Source organism: Pangasianodon hypophthalmus, chromosome 24 (genome assembly GCF_027358585.1).
Source record: "Pangasianodon hypophthalmus isolate fPanHyp1 chromosome 24, fPanHyp1.pri, whole genome shotgun sequence".
In the NCBI taxonomy this organism is placed as follows: domain Eukaryota; kingdom Metazoa; phylum Chordata; class Actinopteri; order Siluriformes; family Pangasiidae; genus Pangasianodon; species Pangasianodon hypophthalmus.
In genome coordinates, this window is record NC_069733.1 from 17,321,245 (window position 1) to 17,345,038 (window position 23,794).

A 23,794-nucleotide genomic window follows, 5' to 3' on the forward strand; every position below is an offset into this window, starting at 1 on the left:
TAATAGATTTTTATATCAAAATAAGCAGCTGACCTTTTAACAGTTTACATTGTTACAATCAATTTAATTTTACAATTGTTCTTTTTGTCAATTTAAAGAAAGTAAAAAGCGTCTTTAGAATTTGCATATATTATATTTAATGGAAATAATTTACAAATGTTTATCAAAGAAAAAAAATTACTTTGCTCAAACTGTGTTCCTCGTACCAAATTTATTTTAAAAAGCTTTGTTTTTTCTCCCTGATTCTAACTTAAGAATCCAGACATTCATCAGGTTTTGTAAATGTGATAAATAATTAATTATTAATTACAAGTGCAACATGAATGATAACTGACAATTCAGAACAATATTTATAATTCCCAGTAAAATAATGGCTGAGTAACACACACATTTTCTTCTAATCCTCTTCTAATGTAAATACCAGATTGAACTTTATGCTTTAAGTTTAGAATCTGCACTTTGAGTAGAAAGTGTGTATATAAAATATATATACATTTTAACATATATAAACATGTACTAGTAATACAATAAAAATAGAAATATTAATATATAATAATTAAAACTGTGCACAGGCAAAACAAATGACAAATCTAACTGTAAATTAAAAAACAAAAGATGTAATAACATGAAAATAATAACATAAAACTACACTTCTTTTCATCATAATTGCAAATCTTTCCATGATTCCAAAAAATGCTGGCCAGGTTCCTAACAGAGAGGCGATATCGCTAATAATGTTAAATACTGCAAAATAGCAAATTAGGGCTGGACAATGTAATAATATATGATCAATATTGTGATGAATTATGTCACAATAGATTTTTCTGAGATGTGGATATTGTGATATCATTGTGATGTTTCTGTTTAAAATAATCACAAACTGACAGCAAGCAGCTGAAATTTGTGAAATGTTCAAATTATTATTTTCCTCTTTTTCAGTGTTATTTATTTATCTATTTATTTATTTCAGTAAACATGCAAAAAATACTGCATTTCATTGGCTCTGAACTTGTACTCTGCATAAGTTGAACCTAATCTAATTTAATGTTATTTTTAAAAATATAAAAGAAGATAAAAATACATTCATTTATTTTGTAGACATTAAATAAATCATCAAACCCTTTTTAAAAAAAAATAAAAATACTACTGTGATACATACCATGAAAATTGTAGAGAATCGTGATACGATATTTTTGTCATATCGCCCACCCCTTATATCAAATAACTCTTAATTGTTTCATGTTTTTTTTTTAATAAACTAGATAATGAATGTGTTTTTGCCTGTGTTTGTGTGTTCAGGATCATCAGTATATCCGTGATGAAGGTGGTCATCGCTCTGACTTTCGACCTACGCCGTCAGATCGTGCTCAGGCTCATAATTATAAAAACCGTGAACGATTCGCTACCATCAAGTCCGCCTCGCTGGTGAGTATGAACAATTACGTCATGGCTGCTTTCCCTCGTCTCCTCTCCTGTCTTTCCTGTCTTCTCTTCTCCTGTGCTCTCTGTTTTTGTCAGTTTACTTCTTTCTTTTTTTTTTTTTTTTTGAATGATGAAGTGTTTTCATTTAGCGGTCACTTTTTGAATCCAAGGTGAAGTGCAAGCTAGCCAGAATCCATTTCAGAAATACTGAGTTGAAGATTACATGTTATAAAAATAATAATAATAATAATAATAATAATAATAATAATAAACATTATTTATTGCATTAGCTGGGATTAAAGATAATGTCAGGGAAGTTTGAAGTCACACCAAAATTTATTAAGATTTTGTCATTTCATTTATACTTATTTGTTCTAAATGGGATAAACATGATTCAATGCAGGTTTTTTCATTTAGTAATAAATGAATAATAATCTGTTTAAAGCACAAACAGTTGCTCTCTACTATGTATTTGAACTTTTGAGAATCTTTGTCAGAACCATTGCTGCTTTGTTTATAAGGATACGAAGAAAATCCCCCCTACCTCCACACACACACGCGCGCGCACACACACACACGCGCACACACTTGCGCTTGTGTCTGTTGTCAAGGCAACAGTTTGCGGTCAATAGGCTGTATGGTTGTGCTCACGCGAGCCCGTATTGTTCATCAGCCATCATTCCGTCATTGAAACACAAAAGCAGCGTCTGTTTACTTTCATCTCTCTGCGGCTTTCGTGCTCAAAGTCAGGCGTATCTCTGCTCTGTCTTCAGTGAAAAGGTCACAAAGAATTTAATACACACATCCGACATGCACGTGAAGGCTTAATAAACATGTCACGATGGATGCTGTAATAATTCCAGTCCAGTTCTCACACTCACAAAGCTCACTCACTTATTTTTTTTCTAATCACACATTGTTGTAATGTTCATATTTTGGATCAATGGAAGGCATGATAGTCGATCGCCGAGTCCTCGCCATATGAGGTGATGTCACCTGTTTAGGCTCTGGCTTTAGTGATGTGTGAGCGCTCTCTACAGGCAGACACACACTCTGCGGCTGTCTGACAACACAGACTCATTTATCATCTCGGAGAAATTACCCAGAAGTCTGACCGCGTCCGGGCTCTAACATTATCCATGAAGCTAACTTCATCTCCTGCAGCAGACTTGGTTTCTTTCTGTATCTCATTGTAAGAGAGAGAGAGAGAGAGAGAGAGAGAGAGAGAGAGAGAGAGAGAGAGAGCGGTTCTTTGTTAAGATCTTTTTTTCCTCTTGTGTTCACTGGACTGTGGGTTTCTTTGTTTGAGCAGAGCGCAGAGAGGAGAGAGGAGAGAGGAGGGGGCAATAAAGCGCAGGAGGCAGAGGAAAAACTGACATCAGATTGTTTTTCTTTGACTCTGAAGATGTCTTCATTCTTATTACATAAAGTCCGTAAAGTCAGTTTATTTCATAATATCACCATCACCACAGAAGCGCAATTACTGCTCCTAAAATTATTAACTGTTATACAATTATTAATAATTATTAATTTTTTAATCACTTTAGCACCAAGCGAAATCTTCAGAACATACTTCTCATTAAGCACCTTCATTTTAACACATATATGTACTTAAACTTGTGTTTTCTTATAGACTTGTACACGCCATCTTTATCGCAATATTGGCCTCTAACACATCACACCTTTTATTTATCATCAGCATTCTCATCTCTCCGAGCTTCTAGATCAATTTCTGTGAGTGTCTAGATCATTTATCCAAAAACACAATCTCGCTTAATGCGTTTTGGTCCGAAATGAAATAAATGAAAATATATTAACATCTCTAGTTATTTAAAAATGATGATCCGCTTGGAACTTTAAGAAAAGTCTTCACTAGGAGAAGTAAAGATGGTGACCCTACATTTCATAATGAATTCATTTTATTACATCACGTTATTACAAAATAATTTTATTCAAATAAGTTTATTATCTATAATAAGATGTTTTTCTGATAGAATACTAATAGAATATCTAATAGAAGTCTGAGTAACAATACAATAAATAAAAATACAATTTTGAAATAAATAATAAAGTCAACAAATTCAGCTAACTAATAAAAACTGTCTATTATTGAGAATTATTTTTAATCGTTGCAGATTTTGTTTTTTTTTTTAATTATTTGACAGTTTTCATCACTTTATTTTTTAATACCTTTCTCTAATCCATTTTTGGAAAATGTACTGACTTGCTATACCTGTTATTTTACATGTTTTATATTTAGATATTATTCATTCATTTTTATAATTGGTTTTCTTTAAGTCTAGAAATATGTTACTGCAGTACAAACTCCATTCTGCCATTGCTGAAGTATTATTTCAGTAATAACATTGTATGTCCAGCAACATTAATCTTGTCCTGTTAGTTTAAGTAAACACTCAATATCATTTGATAGGTCAAAGGTCAAACAAATAAAATAAAACACTGATGCCTCCAGTTCTTTGCGTGTTTCGGTTCTCTTGGACTTGGAAGTGTTTGTATCGTCTTTTCTGTTGGTTTTGTGTGAAAGCTGCGCGTGCCTGGTGCTGGGCATTGGGGCAGAAAGCGTGAGGACGGGTGCGGGTACAGTGGGGGTATTGATTCAGCGTGATTAGAAGCGCCCGTGTTCAGCGCGTGCTCATGTGACCGGCCTACTAAACGCCACTCAGCCGGGAGAGAAGAGCTGTGTGAAGGAGCCAGGCCTCTGAGAACCCTCTTTCATCCCGACACACACCTGCCAGAGCTCAGAGATGGACAGAGAGTGAGAAGTGTTTATCCTCTCTCTCTCTCTCTCTCTCTCTCTCTCTCTCTCTCTCTCTCTCTCTCTCTGGGCTCTGTGTGCAACGATGTGAAATGTTCAGGGCTCAGTCTCCATGATCTCGCACGTCCTTTCCTTTGCCAACATGTTTGGCCTCAGGAGCTCAGGTGGGAGTTACGAGAAACTCAACGAGCACTTTGACCTCAACGCGCCCTTCTTCCAGGTTGGTGAGAGTCTGAGACGCTTCGTATCGTTTAGAACAACGAATCGCTGACTTTCGGGAGCAGCATTGAGGGTTACATTTCAGTTCATTTTTTGGTGATATGGAATTGAAGCTTCCTTTAATGGTTTGGTGTAAATTGAAGGTCTGAGAATAAGTCTGAGAATTTTTCCCAGTGAGCACGACTCACCAGGTTTGGGCCTGACTTAAATTAACCTGTAAAAAGATGTTGGTCTATTTGTAATCCTCTTCTGCTCTGCATTGATGTGCTGTATTAAGTGTAATGCCTTGTATCACATTAGCTGTCTTCTTTACATAATACATCTGGCAAGTGAAAAAGATTTCCTTTTCACATCTTTTTCGCGACTGTAGGTTTGATTGTAGCTTTCCCCAGCGGCTCTCTTTTTCTTTAAAAGAACTTCACCTCACTTTACTTAGCTGCCACTGAACAGATGCGATAAACTCATTTTCTGTGGAGTAAAATGACTGATTCATAAATATATCATATTGAGATGGGTGATTTGACATACCATTGATATCCTGATTAAAAACATATCATGATATGCTATTTTTTTCCCTGAGAATACTGTAGATATTATGAGTATTTCTGTAATTTTAATCATTTACAATAAATTTGGTCAGTTGTTGTTTAAAGTTAGCATGAAAAACATTGTTTGTTCACAAGGTGTGTGTGTGTTCAGTGTGTGACTCTATTCTCAGTGAGGATTTAATACTAATAACTATAAATGTTGCTAGTGTATTTTACCAGCTGGTTCCTTTTCTTTATCGTAAGCTGCTTTGCTAGGGTAAACGTTACATGCATGTTACACGTGTTCTGGTAATATTATCAGAGAAAACTGCTAGAGTATTGTTTTTGTTTGACAGCACACATCCAGCTCCTCTATAAAATATAAAATCTCCAAAAGCTCAACAGCTAACAAATTTCCACTTCTTTTCTTTTTTTTTTTCCCCTCCCCAGGTGACGCGTCAGATCCACGAACATGAGCAGGAGAACGAGCTGCGTGAGCAGATGTCCGGCTACAAGCGCATGCGACGGCAGCACCAGAAGCAGCTGATCGCTCTGGAGAACAAGCTGAAGGCCGAGATGGACGAACACAGGCTGAAGCTGCAGAAGGAGGTGGAGACGCAGGCCAACAACGCCTACATCGAACTGGAGAAACTCGCCAAGAAGCATGCAATCCAAACAGATAAAGAGGTGAGGTGGACACAAATTATGACTTATTTATGTGATTATTTAGTGTTTAATTGGCTTTTTAATGATTTTTATTTATGGGCAAATGTTCCCAGAGCCGAGCAGACTCAGCGTGCAAATTGCATGACCGAGTAAACCATTACAGATAGAGCAAAATATTAAAATATATGTGTGTGTGTGTGTGTGTGTGTGTGTGTGTGTGTAAATAGCAGATATGTGTTGGTAATGTTTTAATTATACATTATATCACAATATTCTATGTTAATGTGGATACTTCAGATTACTACAGCTAGATTTCTCCAGTTGGAGAAAGGACAGCTGTCTTCTAAGGTCTCTTCACAAAAAATAAAAGAAAATAACCTGGAAAATAAATTCCATTTTTTACACTAATTAAAAAAATAATAATAAAAACACCAGGACAGAGAAAGAAGGAATGTTTACTAGCATCATTTTTCTGTTAACAATTCAGAATCCGAAGCTAAATATTACTTGAAATCATTAACAGAATATAAATTCCTTTATATTATTGGAATGATTTAGATGTATACTTTTTAAAATGTTTTTAAAGAACAAAGCATTAAACACATAGACCGATGTCTGAGTCAAGTGACAAGTCGTTTGTGTTGCTTCTAGTTTATCACTTGTATTAACTGTACTAGCTAACTGTACTAGCTAACTGTACTAGCTAACTGTACTAGCTATGTACACTCACCAGAGGCACCAATGATCTGTGCTACTTCCTTCCAAGTTTTATTTTTCATCCTTATGTCTCTATATACATTTGATGCAATTTAAATGTCGATTGTCGATGAAATCGAGGCTCAAAATTACGCTTAGTGTTGCTGTTTTTCTTAAAATGTTAGTTTGTCCTCACGTGAGATTTATCACGTCAGATTTATCACACTGTTAATGCTACAAAAAAGCAATTAAACATGCAGAATGCACTGATATGTGAATGTAAAAAAACCAGATTGTAGAGAATTCTTATCAGTGCCGCCTGATGTCTGATTTGTTTGGTTTTCATCTTACAACCACAACCACAAGGCTGAGATGGTTGATTTAAAGTCTTACAGAGGATTACAGATATTTTGCCCTTGTTTTTCTCTTCAGTGTTGAGCAACACATAAACTATTTCCCCGATTAGAGGGAGAAAGCGGAGGTGAAAAGGTCGGAGAGCGGTGCAAGAACAGGAAATGTAGCAGCGTTGTTCACTTTGTCGTGTGCATTGGGAATATGGAAATAGCCAGTTCATTATTCATGATGCATATGTCGATTCGTATGCTAATGAGGTGAGGGGAGAAAATGGTGGGATTGTCTTCGGAGTAAAGTGTAGCACTGTGACATACTTTGAGTCTTGACAGTATTGACTTCTTTAGCTCACAGTACACAAGAAAGTGAGAAAACCGCGTTCACAAGCTTTTCTCGCCTCTTTGCCGATATACATTCGATGCTATTCGATGGTCTTGAGTTTTGATCTCTGTGCAGTTAATACTTGCAGATAAACACACTCTTCTTGGAAAAATGTGTGCTGCCATTCATATAGTGGTTTACTAACTAAATTGCTTAAAATTACAATTGGTTACAAACTGTCCATTATACACTTTACAATCTACTACACAAACATCTTATATACTAATTTAATGATGGTTAAGTTGGACATACATTGGTCCAGTTTTAAATTTCACATTAATGAACAAAAATGTCTGTAAAAACTATTTACCAAGAAAAAACACCTTCACAACTGTCAATCATTTCAGATTCATATGTTGATTGGCTCATGTGTGTTTTTATTAAGGGGAACAAGAAGACCGCTCTTTTTTTTTTCTTTTTTTTTTTTTTTTTTTACTGTATTTGTATGTTCTTTTGTTAAAATTCTGACCTCCTACACAAAATGTTTAAAGGTTGGGTTTTAAATCCTCCATTTAATATTTATTTTAGGTATTTTCCATCTCACCTGTGCCTTATCTTGCAATTCCTTCCCCATAGTTTGAATATCTCTGCTGCAAACTGTCTATTCTGGATAAAAATGGAGGATTTGTGGTTGTTTTGTCACATCATGTGTGTAAATGCAGGGTAAAATAAGCCTTGTATGAGCTGTTTGATTGAAAAACAGAAAGAATTGAGAGTCATTACCGTTCAGAGGTACACTGGTCTGTACAGTTGAGCACAGAAGTTTGCATCACCTATGATGTTCTGTTATTCTATTAAAGCAGACTAAATATTATATCAGCTGAATATTAGCCAGTGGAAGCAAAATAACAGAAGGAGAGTCACAAAGGCCCAAAACAGCAGGAGAACACAGCACAGCGCTGTTGAATTCTCAATTCTCAACTCGGAGTTCATGATCTTCACTTACACAGAGGACACTCCACGTTAACAGATTAACACCTTAATGTGTATAAGTGTTGATATGATGTTGTTTTCTGCATGGAGACGTTTATTTTAAGATTTAGATTCAAGATTTATGGAAGGAGTCTCCAGTGTCCAGCGCTTTGTAAAATTCAGGGGTGAAGGATGAAATGTAACTTTACATTTTCTAAGCTTTGTGTATTTTTGTCTTATTAACTTCAAGAGAGAGAGGAATAAAAGAGGAGGAACTGCGTGAGCGTGGAACAGATGTTCCACAGCGTTAAATGTAAATATAAACAGATTAAAAAGTACGACATGACGTTCTTTAATAAAAAAAATCATAATCATAGGCAAATTGTTGTGATGTAAGAAGAATGAAACGCCTGCGGATGTGCTGTTTAGAAAATAGGTGGTAACAGTAACTGCTTCGCCTCGCACTACCCTGTTGTTGATTATTTTCCTATATAAGCACAACCCCATGTGTTTCCTTACATATTTAGATCACATTCGTATAGGGAGAAACAAATGTCTTTGGTTTCCTCACTGAAAATGTTGGAATGCAAACTTTTGCACTTAACTGTGAAACGTTTTTGTGAAACTATGCAGTGATATCTGCTGACATTTCTACACCAACCCAACCCAAGCAGTTCTTTGTGGTTAAATCAGTTATTAATAAAGGATCTAGACTGCACGCACTATTTCATAACCATGAATAAAATGTACAAAGATGTTGAATGCTACTTTAAACAAAACATCTCTCCGGTGGTTTGGTTTCTTTTCCAGATGAAGACGATGGCAGCAGACGAGAAGAAGTTCCAGCAGCAGATTTTGGCTCAGCAGAAGAAGGAGCTCACCACCTTCCTGGACAACCAGAAGAAACAGTACAAACTGTGCAAGGAGAAAATTAAAGAGGTGCTGTTTATTTTCAACCCTATTCTCAAAAGGCTTTAGTGTTTCTTGTAGCAGTAATAATTATAAGACATTAACAATGATGATGTTAAAGCAAACAAACTTATGTATTTGACTCCAATTAGTCAGCTTTAGCTAATTAGCACTAATATCATGTTCAGAAATGTTTAATTAACAGAGAAAGTCCAAAATCATGACAACAATTTACATGCACAGCATTTATTTCAGCAAAAGCCTTTATCTGGAGAGAAGTGCTTTATAATCTGCATCAAAACTACATCATCATGCTAGTGCAAATAAGTCAGGTTCTAATAATACCTAGAGATGGCACCGATCCAATACCGATCCGTATCAGTCCGCTAGAGATGGCAGATAGAGATAGCACCGATCCTATACCAATCAGTGTCAGTCTGCTACCAGCAAAAAATGGTGGATCAGATATCAGCGAAAAACAAATGCATTTGGTCCCATTCTGTCCCGAATGGAAAAGATTGAAATTAGGTTTGGGAAAGATTTAGTTTTTTTGGAACTGTAAATGTTTACATATAAAGAGACTTTATAGTGTGTTATATTTGTAAGTTATTTTTGTGAGAAAGGTTTTGTGTAAGTCGTGCTAAAAGCTTAGTATGTTTTTAAAGTAAAGATATCGGATGGGTATCAATACTGGCTGATACTCAAGGTTTCAAAATCAGTATCACTATCGGAAAAGAAAGAGTAGTATTGTGTCATCTTTAAAAATACCATTAAACTAAAATCCCATCAGAAAGAATTAGTACAACAAGAAGTGAGAACAGCAACAAAAAGTCAATTTTTCTCCCCCGGAGTTATGTAAGTTACAATATTGTTGTAATGACGTAAACGGTGATGAGAGCTTTGGAAATTATTGTAATATGAAAATGAAATATCAGCTTGTGCTTAAAAGATGAAAACAAATGGAAAAGACAAATTATTGTGGATATTTGAGATTAATCAAATATAATGAGCCAATGAAAAACCAACAAATGTCCATATTTGCTTTGCTTGGGGGAAAACAATGTGATTTTATTTAGGCAAGTAAACAGCATGCTGACCAAAGCGCTGTACAGTGAAGTTAAACAAAAGCTCAAGAACAAAAACAGTAAAAAAAAAAAAAAAAAAAAAATGCTCAAAATGATCTAAAATAATGGTTAACAGCACTGTTTTCATTTTTTTGGTTAACTGCTTCGTGAGTCTTAAATTTTCATCTGAAAACCGTGACTCATCTATTCATGTCACTGCCTGGGTCTCAGGACAGAGAAGAGTCTTCATGCATGACTTCCTTGTATCTTGAGTTATACTAGAGGCTATAAGTGCCTTCAAGTAGGTGGGAATCTTTCTCTGTCTTTATAGGCAAGCATCAGTGTTTTAAATCTGAATCAGGCAGCTACAGGAAGCCAGTGAAAGATGTTGGAGAACTTGGAGATGGTAATTTAATGGTGTTCATGGGGCAGACCTGCCAAGAGTGAGATGAGATGACAAGGGACTGGACAAAAACCTGAGTGACCTCTGTGTAAAAAAATGGATGGATACTCCTGATTTTGTAAAGGAGAAACCTACATGACTGGGTCACGTTAGCAATATGAGGAGAAATAATAGTTGATTGTCCAGAACTACAGCAAGGTTTCATGCGTGATCAGATGGTGTGATCTGAGAGTTGGTCAGAGAGAAGATCTTGACGTGGAGACACAGCTCAATCTTGTCATCCATGTCTGAGAAACATGCTGAAGGAGAAAAGGAGAGGATGAGTTGAGTGTCATCAGTGTAGGAGTGGTATAGGAAAGTATATAATGGGTATATAAAGAAGGGGCCCAAGCCCTGAGCCTTGTGGGACAGCAGTTGAGGATCTGCATGGAGCAGTTGTGGATTCTGTCCGCATCACCTGTTATGACTGTCCCTCCAGGTGGCAAGCAATCCACCTCTTTTCTTATTCTAAATCTCATGAGGATGGACAGGAGAGTCTTGTGACTGATGTGTCAAGAGCCACTAAGAGATTAAGTAAGCTCAGAACAGCAGCAGGAAGCCTCTCAGTAACAACCACAAGAGCTGTTTCTGAGGAGTGTGTCACTTTCAGACTGACTTGTGTCCTACAAGTTGTTCTGGGAAAGAAAGATAGACAGCAGATCGTACACCACACGTTCGAGAACGTTAGAAAGAATGGAGAGATGTGATACCTGTTGGTAGCTGCTGCTGTCTGAGATTTAAATATTGTGCATAACAAAATTTGTCTTTGTCTAACCTCATTTTTCTTTCTTTCTTTCTCTTTCTCTCTCTCTCTCTCTCTCTTTAGGAGATGAACGAGGACCACAGCACTCCAAAGAAGGAGAAGCAGGAGCGTTTGTCGAAGCATAAGGAGAACATGCAGCATTCACAGGCAGAGGAGGAAGCGCAGCTTCTTGGCCAGCAGCGCCTGTATTACGATCGCAACTGCAGGGCCTTCAAACGCAAATTCATGACCAAGAGACACGAGTTCGAGCAGGAGCAGCTACGAGAGGTAGGAGGAGGTGGCGTATAGCTAGTGTGCACGGTGAGAGGGTTAGCCTGAAATAGCACTCCTAATAAATCAGTTTACATTTCCTCATCACAGGGCAAAGCTGAGTAATTGAGGGTTAAACTTCTTACTCAAGCAGTCCTGGGATTTGACCGTCATGTTACCAGCCCCAGATCTTATGTTACGTTCACAAAAATCCCCCAAAAAATTGCTCTTTTGCTTTTATGTTTTGGAAAATGGCATGAAAAGAGAAGAACTAGATACATTATGACACTCATTTAATACACCAGTGCAGTCTTTGGGTCTCTTTGTGTTTGGTTGCTTTAAAAATTTAACATGTAATCAAAAGGTCAAGAAATCTAGAGTGGGAGCAGATGGTTAGACATGAAGCTTACAGGACAAAAAGGTCTCACTGATTAATGTGGGAGAGTATTGGAAGTTCTGTTTTCCAAAATTTAAAAAAAAACAATAAGTTAATTTGAAAATACATATACAGCCTTTAGAACCAGTTTTGCATTTCATTTTCCTCCAGGAGTTGAATAAGAAGAAGACGCAGAAGGAGATGGAGCACGCCATGCTGATCAGACACGACGAGTCGACTCAGGAGCTGGAGCACCGGCAGCTGAAAACGTTGCAGAAGCTGCGCATGGATCTGATCCGCCTGCAGCACCAAACCGAGCTGGAGAACCAGATTGAGTACAATAACCGCAGAGAGAGAGAACTGCACCGCAAACACGTCCTTGAGCTCCGGCAGCAGCCCAAAAACCTCAAGGTGCCTCCACAAACTCTCATTTTCTTTCAGATATATTTAGGGAGCTGGAATGACTGGATTATGAGTCATGATGTTTCTAACGTCACTGTTAGGCTCTGCTTTTATTAAAGTGGTGTGTTAGTTATTTTTAGAAGATTAGTGATTTCCAACCCACAGAAACCTCTGGAAAGTCCATATTTCACTTTTTTTTACATTATTACCACACCTGTGTCGTGTTCTAACAGGTCTTAGGTGCATTAGGAACTATTAAAACTGGCTTATAAACCTCAGGGTGCTTCTCCTTTCTCTGTGACAAGCTCCGCCACCCTTTCTTCCCATCTTGCGTTAGTAACCTCTCGTCTCGTCTCGATTTTCTCGCTTGAAAGATCCTCTCTCACCTGGAGTGTATACGAGGTTTTATGGTAATTGGCAAGTGCTTGGGCGAGAAAAAGCCGCCGCTCGTCCCTCTGTTTCTTATTAATTGTTTTATCTTTTTCCTTCAAGGAAGAAAGTAAACATTTCTGTCGTAACCTTTCTCACTTTCCTGCGTGTAAACACTGGAGACTCCTTTCATAAATGTTAAAATTAAACTCTCCTCACAGAAAACTTCACCACAGCAACGATTATATGTTTTTCATTGTTGATTCGCAGAACGTTTTTAATCCATTTATAATTAGGTTTATACTATGTGGCTCATCTGCTGTGTAAGTTCCTGTGAATAAGCTGTTACTATAGAAACCTGTGATTTGTAGCTACACTACTGTCAGAGCTGCTGTTAGAGAAATTAATTAATCGACACTTTCTGACCAATCAGATTTGAGTATTTAAATGTGCTGTGGTATAGTAAATAATAGTTAATTTATAGTGACTATAACACTGAGATGAATGTGTAGTTCTGGTCATTTTCGGAAATGTGTAGGGATGAGTGATATGATAAATTATACCACAACACACTTTTTTTCCTAAAGGATGAGAAGTTATCAGTGTCTTTGTTACTTAGTACAAAATATCTTATTGGACAAGAAAATGAAAATATTGTTAAATATCTTAGTTTTTCCTGAAATATATTTGAGACTCGTTAGCAGGATTATTGTGAATATTGAGTGAGGATCTTGTGACCTTTCCTCACTACTATGATGTTAATTTACTAGCTTGAGCATTACACATTTACAGAATCCACATTTTGGTTCATTTAGTTCCTGCTACACCTGAGTAAAATTAAATCCTGTCTCAGTTGTGTTAGGAAATAAAAGGACAGGGTTATGAACCAGCAGTCAGCATAAATTTCGCCAGTTCAGGTGTTTTGGTGTTTGGTGTCGCTTTTGGCTTTGATATTAACTTTTTGTTCCAGCACCATGAGTGATAAGCTACATTATTTATTACTAATGAGTAATCTAATTAAATACTTACCTATTAGGTGATTAATTAAAGCACCCTTTAGCATGGGAAACAAATACCAGAGATTTCATCCTGTTGTTGAGTCTGATTGTGTTTGCTGGAGGAATTGTAGGATGTTCTCGCACAGTCAGACTGCTTCATTTGTCATATCAGTTCTTGTATTGCAGCATTATAAAACCAAATAACATTAGAGTGTTGGCTCAGGGAATCATTTTTCACAATTAGGTCAATAACTTCGGTATTCTCGCTGTTTTTTTTCTGTCCCAGGTGATGGAGCTGCAGATAAAGAAGCAGTTTCAGGACACGTGTAAAGTGCAGACGAAGCAGTACAAAGCGCTGCGGCACCACCAGCTCGAGGTGACGCCGAAAAACGAGCACAAAATGGTGCTCAAGGCCCTGAAGGACGATCAGACGCGCAAACTCGCCATCCTGGCTGAGCAATACGAGCAGAGCATCAACGAGATGATGGCTTCGCAGGCGGTGAGACTCGTGCTACGACATAACAACATAATAATGCTGACAAGTACAAATAGTACGAGTGTTAGAAAAGTGCAGCGCTATACACAGAGAAAAAAAACAGGACTGTATACAGAAGCAGAAAGTACTTAATAAAAACCTTGTTTATACTTCGTCTGAACTGTTTGTGTGATGCAGCTGGAGAAAATTTGAGTGTTTATAGTCATTAGAGTGTTTATTAGAGTGTTTAAAAACGCTAGCTGTTTTAGCCGTCCATCAAACAAGTGGGCGGGGCAGTAAACAGCAAGGCGTGACACACACATTTTATTAGTGTCCAGATAAAATGGTGGTTTGTTGACTGAGATGAAAGGAAAACTTCTCCGTATAACACAGTAAATAATAACGTTAGAGGTTGTGTGTCGCACTGATGTCGCAGAGGGACATGCACCATCTTCCAGCGATGTTCAACATCATCTTAATGAGAAATCCAGCGTAGACATGATGTCGTCCCAGAATGCAGTGCGCTGAGTTACAGCAGAGACTCGAGTCAGCTAGTTAGCGATCAACGAGATGATGAGTGTGATGGCATTGTCAGTGGTGTTAGCATGAAAGCTTTGGAAGCTGATCTGTTTGAGCAGAGCGTACTGATGAGAAGGACAGACTAAAGGACTAAAGCGCCGCTGCATCGCTCTCTTTAGGTAGAGATGAAGCAAGGGTGAAATCCCACTGCACTCCTGTCAGCAGGTAGTCGAACGGCATTGTGGGTAATATAGGAAACCGTTAATCACAGTGAAAACTAGAGTTTAAACCCAAAAAATCTGAATCAGAATTTTATTCTAAAAATAAATATAGGACACCACTTATGAATATTGCATATTAATTATAAATATGGATATACAAGGTTTTTCATTTAAGATATTGCAGTGATCAAGGAGGATTTTACACAGAATAGCATTAGCGGCTAATGGGAAATGCTAACACTTATATGACTTTTCTCCAACTTGTCTTATACTACAGTTCAAACTTAAATGGAGAACCTAAATTAAAATGTAGGACAAACTGCGATGACATCAGTGACGGTCGCGTCCTAATGTAAACGCAGGGTTTGTAGATCGTGAAGAGAGTGAAATCAGTTTTACTTTCCTGTTGTGTTAAGTAAACTAAAAGAAATGTGTTGATACGCAGCACACAAAGCTTGATAGTCCGTATGGCAGATTTTACTTTTCCCCCTGTGTGTGTGTGTGTGTGTGTGTAGCTGCGTCTGGACGAGGCTCAGGAGGCCGAGTGTCAGGCTCTGAGGCAGCAGCTGCAGCAGGAGATGGAGCTCCTCAACGCCTACCAGAGCAAAATCAAAATGCAGACGGAGGCACAGCACGAGCGCGAGCAGCACAAACTCGAGCAGAAAGTCTCACTGCGCAGAGCTCATCTCGAACAAAAGGTAACACATTGACACCATTAAAAGTGGCTCTCGATAGAGATATGAACAGTGATGATTCGAACGATTATGGAACAGTGCAGGTTATTTAATAATGACAGAACTGAGAGGAGATTGAATGGAAACATTCTTGATAAATAAATGATCATAGGTTGCTGATTTTATGCTTAGTGTCTGATGTTTTGCGCTGAAGCTACAAGGCAAATGAAGCTAACGAGTAAGAGAAGCATATAGCTACCACTTTCGCATCACACAGACTGCATTTCAATGCCACGCCTCCTCGTGGACTCGGATGCTAGCCTAGAGCGACACCAAACCCAAGAAAACGATTCATCTTCAACTGTCTTTAGCTCTCTGATGTACTTTTGTCCATGTTTACAGATAACTGTGTGTCCTACAGCGTCAGAAACTATGAGCGAGTCTGTTAGAGACACTGAAGACGCCATGAGTGTGATGATGCGTTAACCAGTGTTCACAACATTTATGAGTAAAATGAAGGCCGCAATGAACAACACTTTAATGAACGTTTGTGGCTGTTAACTGGCAAAAATCAGAACTGAGGTTTAAACCAAAGATCAGAACAGAATTTTAATATTTACACCTTGAGACCAGAGTCAGTAATTTATCAACATTTAGGAACATGCTGCTAATTTATATGGACTTATTTCTAGTTATGGATTGAATAAACAATCAATCCAGGTGCAGTTTATTAATATATAAACATCAGTTAATACATGTGTGCTGAGTTATTTTCTTACTTTGTTAGCATTACTTACGGTGTTGTAATGGTTTGTTTGTGTTAAAGTGACTGTTTCGTGTTGTTCTCAGATCGAAGAGGAGCTGGCTTCTCTTCAGAAGGAGCGCACAGACCGAATCAAATACCTGCTGGAGCGGCAGGAGCGCGAAGTGGACGCCTTCGACATGGAGAGCCTGCGCATGGGCTTCAGCAACCTGGGAGCTGTAGATTACCCTAAAGACGATTACAGATGAGACACACGACCCTCTCTGCCTTTTAAAAAGAAGCAAAAAAAAAAAAAAAAAGTCCTCCACTCTTTTAAAAGACACGTGCAGTTTTTGCTACTGACAAACCCTCCACGTCACAACATTACGACATGCTGGATAACTCCCTCAGTCATCGGTGTTTAATATTATATATCTATAAATATAAATATATATATAAGTATTATCCATAATATAATGAAACAGTTGCAGTGTTGATGTCAGTGATCTTTCTCGTGCAATGATAACACTTGATGTAATTGATGAAATAGAGATTTAGAGGAAGGACAGCAATACGCACGTGTGACATGTGGTGGGGGGTAGTATTGCTACTGTTAATGTCCACACACACACACACACACACACACACACACACACGTTTTTAGTGATATTTTCCACAAGATTTTTAGATTTTAGGCGTATCGCTGCTGAGTCTCGCCGTTTTTTGGTATTTATTCATCAGACTGAAATGATTCACACCTTTTGAACAAATTTGATAAGAAAATTTACTTACGAACTTGATGTACATAAACTGAACAGCTGCCTCTGATTCGTAATTTCAAATAATCAGGGTTTCTTCATGAGGAACCCACTTCAGTCCTGCGTGATCAACGATCAAACCTCAGCACGAGGTCAGCAATGTGAATTACACACACACACACACACACACACACGTCAATCTGAATCCTGCTGGCACAAAGGGCTCTAAGCGAAAAGTGGGCGTCCATTTTGTGTGTCAACTTTTATGTAGTTTCTTAATTCCTCTAGTTTTTTTTTTTTTTTTTAATAATGGTGACCACTTCGTCCACCGTCTTTTGGCCTATAACCGAGGACGACCTCTGACATTTTGTTTTTTCATCATTTTTGCTTTCTAGAGCCGTTTATTTTATTTTTTAATGAGAATCAAGAATCCTGTGAATAGAAACCTTGCTTTACTGTTTGCATGCACTTTAAATTTGTTTTCAGGTCCAAGAGAAGCATGATTTCTGTCCCAAATGCTTTTAATTATATTTGTAAATAAAACGCTCAACACATGTCTGAATGCATTTTTATTTATTTAACAAGATTTTAACAGAGCATTATATTAACATGGTGCATGAAATTAAAGCAGTCTCCATAGGAACAAGGTCGACGGGAGAACAAAGCTAATATAGCGATTTTTAAATTAAGGAAAAATTGAAATGCTCCCATTAAGTGCAACATGTTGAACGTAAGGCAAGACTCCAGATTTAACAAAATTTTATTGATTGCTCTGAGGTGGGAGATATAGAAATTTCAGTCATATCATTTTCTCCATAACGGAAAATTCAACCAATCACAAAGAGCCTAATAATAACTAATGACTTCACATTGTCAAATTAAATCTGCATAGCAACAAATATCTGATTAGATGTTAGCTCATTACACTGATACATTCATTTATTTATTTCTTTATTAAATAATTTGCTGAAATGAAAATGCTTTAAAGTGCTTTACTGTTCTTGTTGTTACTATTTATCATCAAAGCTCAAAATGTCGCTGTATACCCTGTTTTCGAATATCACAATAATTTCATTTTTGCCATATCGCCCACCTCCAGTATCCTAATTGTGTGGTAAAGCTGTGTTCAGGATGATGACAGTGCAAAAACACCCGTTTATTTCCCCGCCAGCTGCTCATAAAGTTTGGGGACGTAGTTGTCCCACTCTGCCTGGTAGCAGGTGCCGGCCACTGGAGCGCCGAGGCCGTATTTCTTGCGGAAGTTTTGGATTTTGAATTTTCCACGGTTGTCTCCACAGCGGTTGGTCAGGACGGGTTCGGTGCAGTTCACTATTCCCGACTGTTCGTACACCAACCACACGTAACGATGGAGGCCTGGAACAAAATAAATACACAGCTGTATTGGGCAAAATATTACATCAAAATGCCTGAAAATATTTTCACCATACATGAGTTATATCACAATAACTGTAGGGCTACTTTTCCAAAAATATATTCTGTTTTAATATTTTAATATAAATGTTATCCATTACCTGCAAACACAGATTTGTTACTCTGATTAGCAAAGAAGTTGAATAATGTTTTAAAATACATTTTTATTGTTTCATATCATAGCACTGTTGAATTCTTGATTCTGATTGGTCAGAAGGTGTTTATTAATATTCCACACTCACCACCTGCTTTATTAGGTACACCTGTACACGTGCACATTCATGCAGTTATCTAATCAGCCAATCACGTGACAGCAGTGCAGTGCATAAAATCATGCAGATACAGGTCAAGAGTCTCCAGTTAATGTTCACATCAAACATCAGCATGAAGAAAAAGTGTGATCTCAGTATTTCAGAAACTGCTGATCTCCTGGGATTTTCACACACAGCAGTCTCTCGAGTTTACACAGAACAGTGCAAAAAAACACAACATCCTGTGTGTGGAGGGTCTGCAGGCTGAAACACCTTGCAGATGAGAGAGCTCAGAGGAGAATGAGCAGACGGGTCTGAGCTGACAGGAAGTCTACAGTAACGTTTCCACACAGAGCAAACATTTCATTACTGACCCACAAACCACCAACTGGAAAACATTCAGCTCTAGTCATTTCTTCCACAGCTAATAACTGCCATTAACATTAGCTAAGTTTAGTGTTTAATGTATCTTTAGTGGCTGTGGTAACAGATTTGAACCAATCTATGTAAGCGGAAAAACCCACGTAAGAGGAGATAAGCACTGAAATAAATTTGAGTGTTGGTGTAATTAAAACAAAGCTATGCTAAAAGCATCAGGTAACATCACTTATCATTTATTTTCTAAGATACATGTGATTAGTTCCACTTTTTTATTATTATTATTATTGACCTACAAATCAGTTTAGATTTCTTCTTCCTGTTCCTGTAAATCTATTGTACTGGAAAACGATCAGCTAACTTTTTTGTTGTAATTTTCATCTGTCCAGTTTGGGCGAGTCTGCGCACATGATAGCCTCAGATTCCTGCTCTTGTCTGAGGAGTGGAACTCAGTGTGGTCTTCTGCTGTTGTAGCTCATCCACCTCCAGGTTTGATGTGTTGTGTGTTCTGAGATGCTTTTCTGCTCACCACGGGTGTAAAGAGTGATTATATGAGTTACTGGCAGCTCGAACCAATCTGGCCGTTTTCCTTTGACCTCTCTTATCAACAAGGCGTTTCCACCCACAGAACTGTCGCTCACTCGGTGTTTTTTTGCGCCATTCTGTGTAAACTCTAGAGACTGCTGTGTGTGAAAATCCCAGGAGATCAGCAGTTTCTGAAAAACTCAAACCAGCCCATCTGGCACCAACAACCATGCCACAGTTAAAGTCACAGAGATCACACTTTTTCTTCATTCTGATGTTTGATGTGAACATTAACTGAAGTCCTCGACCTGTACCTGCTTGAGTTTAAGCACTGTGCTGCTGATTGAATGATTGGATAACTGCATGAATATACAGGTGTTCCTAATAAACTGGACAGTGAGTGTAAACCACAGATTCTTTTACTAAAGGAAAGTTGATTTGCATTTGAAATTCAGCAGATGTATCAGCATGTTCAGAGTTTAATCAAATATTAACGATCATGTTCCGACTATGAACTTCAGCCTGTCCGACTCCTAAACTTAGCATTAATTAACTGCGCTTTATTAACCATTAAGTCTCCTGCACACAGATCTTACCAGTTCCTTTCGGAGGACCGGAACCAACGTAGTCGGACATCACACACCCGCTGGAGACGTCGTTCCCTTTTATATTCACCACGAGAAAGTGATGCCATTCTCTAGAGGGGGAAAAAACAGCAGTCAGACATGTTAATAAATTAATAAAAGGAGTCTTTAAATAATGTTATCTAACGTAGGGCTGGGCGATATGACCATATAACATCTGTATCGTGACATCGTTTATCACAATACACTGTTGTGAAATATCACAAGCATTGGAATGTAACATTTATTTATTTTTATATATTTCTTTAAACAAACACTCTGATTGGAAGCAACGGATGTATCGTACAAATATCGCAGAAATATCGTAGAAGTATCGTGATATGATATTTTTGTCATATCGCCCCAGCCCTAACTTAAAGTTAAAAGGGAAAAATAATTACGCAGCCTATTTACATGCTGAAATAGACAACGCTGATTATTTACACGTTACACAACACAGAAAACCGGAAACACATTTGACTTCAACTGTATAAAACTTTGTCAGGATTCAATCCAGAATGAAAACACGTGAAGTGGCTGGATGTGAACCGGAATCACGATTCGTATATGTACCGTCACAGGTACATCATTCAGGGCTTGAGTACATCATCATCGTGTCATGGAGACAAAATGAGTCACTGACGTCCTCTACAGAACCAGTCAGGAGCTGAGGTGAGGTGCTGAGGTGCTGGTTCTGCTGCTGCGTCAGAGCGACCTGCGAGTGTCTACCTGAATTTAGGGTCTTTCCTGCTCGGAGCGTCCGGATCAGTCAAGGCCAAAGTGTACATCTTACTCGAGTCGCAGCCTTCCCACTCGATCACCGTGGGCCGATTCTGCACCTGAACACACACACACACACACACACACACACACACACACTTTAGCCGTCTGTCCTTCTATCACCTGTCTGTCTTTCTGTCATGTGTCTATCATCTATTTCTCTTTTAACTGTCCTGCAATCTTTCTGTCTTTCTTTGGTCTGTCTGTCATTCTGTCTTTCTATCATCTCCCTTTCTATTGTTTGTCCAGCTCTCTTTTTCTTTCTTTCTTTCTTTCATTCTATTATCTGTGTCTTTCTATCGCCTCTCCTTCTATCTTTCTTTTTACCGACTGTCTTTCGATCACCTGTCCTTCTATCTTTCTTTCTACTGTCTGTTTGTCTTTGTTTTTCCATCATCTCCCTTTCTATTGCTCATCTATCTCTCTTTCTTTCTTTCTGTTATCTGTCTTTCTATTTTCTGCTTGTCTGTCTCTCTGTCTGTCTTTCTATCGCCCTTCCTTCTATCTTTCTTTCTACTGTCTGTCTGTCTGTCTTTCTACTCTCTGTCTGCCTGCATGTCTTTCTATCACCTATCTGCCTTTCTTTCTGTAGTCACTATTTCATACTCATGTCGCGCTGCCAAGCTGCCAGTATCAGGCCCTTGAGCAAGGCCCTTAACCCTCTCTGCTCCGGGGAGCTGACCCCCGCACTCTGACCCCCGCACTCTGACCCCCGCACTCTGACCCCCGCACTCTGACCCCCGCACTCTGACCCCCGCACTCTGACCGAATTTCACTGTGCTGTAATGTATATGTGACAAACACATAAAGGTAAAGGCAAAGTCTACAGTACAGGGGGTAACAAGCCGAGTCACAAACACCTTCCTCCTGGACACACGGTGTTCTACTTAGTGTGTAGTCCCTATGTAGTGTACTTCCTTAGGGAATTGTGCTCTATTTGGGACTGAACCTTTTACAGAAATAATCTGTGACAGAAAAATAGGACAAGTCACATTTACTGAACTTTGGGTTAATGAAGCGCAGCCTTCACCATTATCCTGTGTGAAGAATGAAACACTTCCACACAGTAAATGTTTCCATATTCTTTCATAAAAATTTTTTTTTCTTCACACCAACTACATCACTGTTAGCAACCGTTACAGCGTGACATAATAAATTGCTATAACTGAAATTCATGATTTTTTTTTTGTTTTTTTGTTTTTTTTACTTCAGGACGTCATCCGTGCGTGTGACGTCATCACGCCGGCGCTCTATTTTAGTAGCGCGCTCTGGCTGCAGCATGAAGGCAATTACGTAATGAGTTTAAAACATACGCAGCTGCAATTTTAATTGCTATCGAACGTTAATGCACGTGATCACATTAGCGACCTGTGCAGCAACTCTGCATTATGCAAAGCTAATATTAGCCAGTAAGAGCAGTGGCTAAAGTGCGCTTGCTAACCTGAGTGGGAGTCAGCACTTTCCCCAGCTCGTCGATCTCCACAGAGCCGTATTTAACCGTCAGGGCTTTGCTCGGCTTTTCCTCCACCTCAGTGAGGGACAGAGGACCCGTCCACTGCTCGATATCCACCGGCATCTTTTTTGTTTTTAAAATTATTATTATTTTTCACAAACACAGCCGCTATCTAGCTCCTGAGCAGAGATCTAACTCCTACTATGTCTCCCTCTAACTGTTCTCAGATTTGCGTTAGATTGATTCACCTTTAGCGAATGGTTCGACAGTTCCATTGTGATTGGTCAGATTGCCTTTGTGGTCCCGCCCACTGCTGTTTTAGTTAACGGCCATTTTGTTGCCACTAGAGGGCACCAGAGAACTGCTCAAATAGTTTACGCTTTTATTTATTCCCTACCCGTATTCAGGCAAGCCCCGCCTTCTGCACAGGGATTGGTAGATATGTTCCTGTCTTCTGCTCACTGATTGGCTAAAGGTTCAACTAAAATTCCGAGGAACAAAATCATTGCTAAACATGCTAATATACGATGAAATAAAAATAAAAACACTTAGCAATATTATCTGTACTAGTAATAACAATAATATATATATATATATATATATATATATATATATATATATATATATATATATATATATATATATATATATATATATATATAAAACTTAACAAAATTACATTCGTATATAATAGTTTTATTAGTAGTATAAAAATAATACATGTATATATTGTAATAAATAAATAAATATTATTACAAGTGTAATATGGGTTTATTGAAGTCATTTTTCTTCTCTGTTTAAAGTTAACCTGCACTAAAATGTGGAGACTTACATCCCGTGGCTTATTTTTTCCATAAATATATTTATTACAAACAAAAAAAAACACTTTTTCATCATTGTACATATTCTAATGTATTTCAGATGGACGTAGAAAACGATGTAAAAAGAAAAACAAACCTTGTAGCTTATTAATGCTCAAGGCTGATGCATGTATTTATTTTTCTAATACAACTGAAAGACTTTTTTCTTCTTTTTTTTCCCCCCACAGTGATTAATACTTATACAACACAAAAATGGACTGACTCTAGAGTGAATTTGATATAATTTTCTCAAAAATGATATAAATGATGTATTATTTATTGCTTTATAATTTTCGACATTAGACCAAAATGTCGAAAATTATAAAGCAAGAAATAACGTACACTTTTTGTGAAATCATTTATAAATTGTTTTTTTTTTTTTTTTTGATCGCATAATGTTTTTATGTCTTCATAATATAAATAATAAAAATTTAAGACAATTCTGCTTAACAGAATGAAACGGTTAACAGCGCTTTACGAGGTTGCTATGGTGATACAACTGCCTTCTAAGCGTCCAATCAAAAGACTGCTTGTGAGTATGAACTAGCCAATCCCAACACAAGGGGCGGAATCCTTCGGAAT

The 23,794-nt window shown here is 37.8% G+C and overlaps 2 protein-coding genes across 6 annotated transcripts in view; one reads left to right on the forward strand and one right to left on the reverse strand.

The window, feature by feature from the left end:
• The window catches only part of taok3a (TAO kinase 3a), a 59,448-nt gene extending 41,982 nt beyond the window's left edge, over window positions 1–17,466 (forward strand). For all 5 annotated transcript variants that reach the window (XM_053228894.1, XM_026931162.3, XM_053228895.1 and 2 more), the window contains 8 exons: window positions 1,300–1,425; window positions 5,395–5,631; window positions 8,761–8,889; window positions 11,192–11,395; window positions 11,925–12,164; window positions 13,809–14,021; window positions 15,253–15,435; window positions 16,261–17,466. In XM_053228894.1, the coding sequence (XP_053084869.1) occupies window positions 1,300–1,425; window positions 5,395–5,631; window positions 8,761–8,889; window positions 11,192–11,395; window positions 11,925–12,164; window positions 13,809–14,021; window positions 15,253–15,435; window positions 16,261–16,422 (1,494 nt within the window). In that variant the 3' untranslated portion in view covers window positions 16,423–17,466. The remainder of the gene's footprint in view (window positions 1–1,299; window positions 1,426–5,394; window positions 5,632–8,760; window positions 8,890–11,191; window positions 11,396–11,924; window positions 12,165–13,808; window positions 14,022–15,252; window positions 15,436–16,260) is intronic.
• Window positions 17,466–22,586, reverse strand: pebp1 (phosphatidylethanolamine binding protein 1). The gene is made up of 4 exons (XM_026931163.3): window positions 22,341–22,586; window positions 20,849–20,958; window positions 20,093–20,193; window positions 17,466–18,285 (listed from the first exon to the last, which is right to left on the reverse strand). Exons 1-4 carry the CDS (start codon window positions 22,473–22,475, stop codon window positions 18,068–18,070), a joined length of 564 nt encoding a protein of 187 aa, XP_026786964.1. The 5' UTR covers window positions 22,476–22,586; the 3' UTR covers window positions 17,466–18,067.
• Between the last annotated feature and the right edge of the window lie 1,208 nt (window positions 22,587–23,794).

Excerpts from the sequence above, each read along its gene's own strand:
- pebp1 (XM_026931163.3), bottom strand. The coding sequence starts at position 22,475 with ATGCCGGTGGATATCGAGCAGTGGACGGGTCCTCTGTCCCTCACTGAG. Across the intron at positions 20,194-20,848 it reads AGGAAAGACCCTAAATTCAG|AGAATGGCATCACTTTCTCG; the intron begins GTAGACACTCGC and ends TTCCCCCTCTAG. Across the intron at positions 18,286-20,092 it reads CGGTCCTCCGAAAGGAACTG|GCCTCCATCGTTACGTGTGG; the intron begins GTAAGATCTGTG and ends ATTTTGTTCCAG.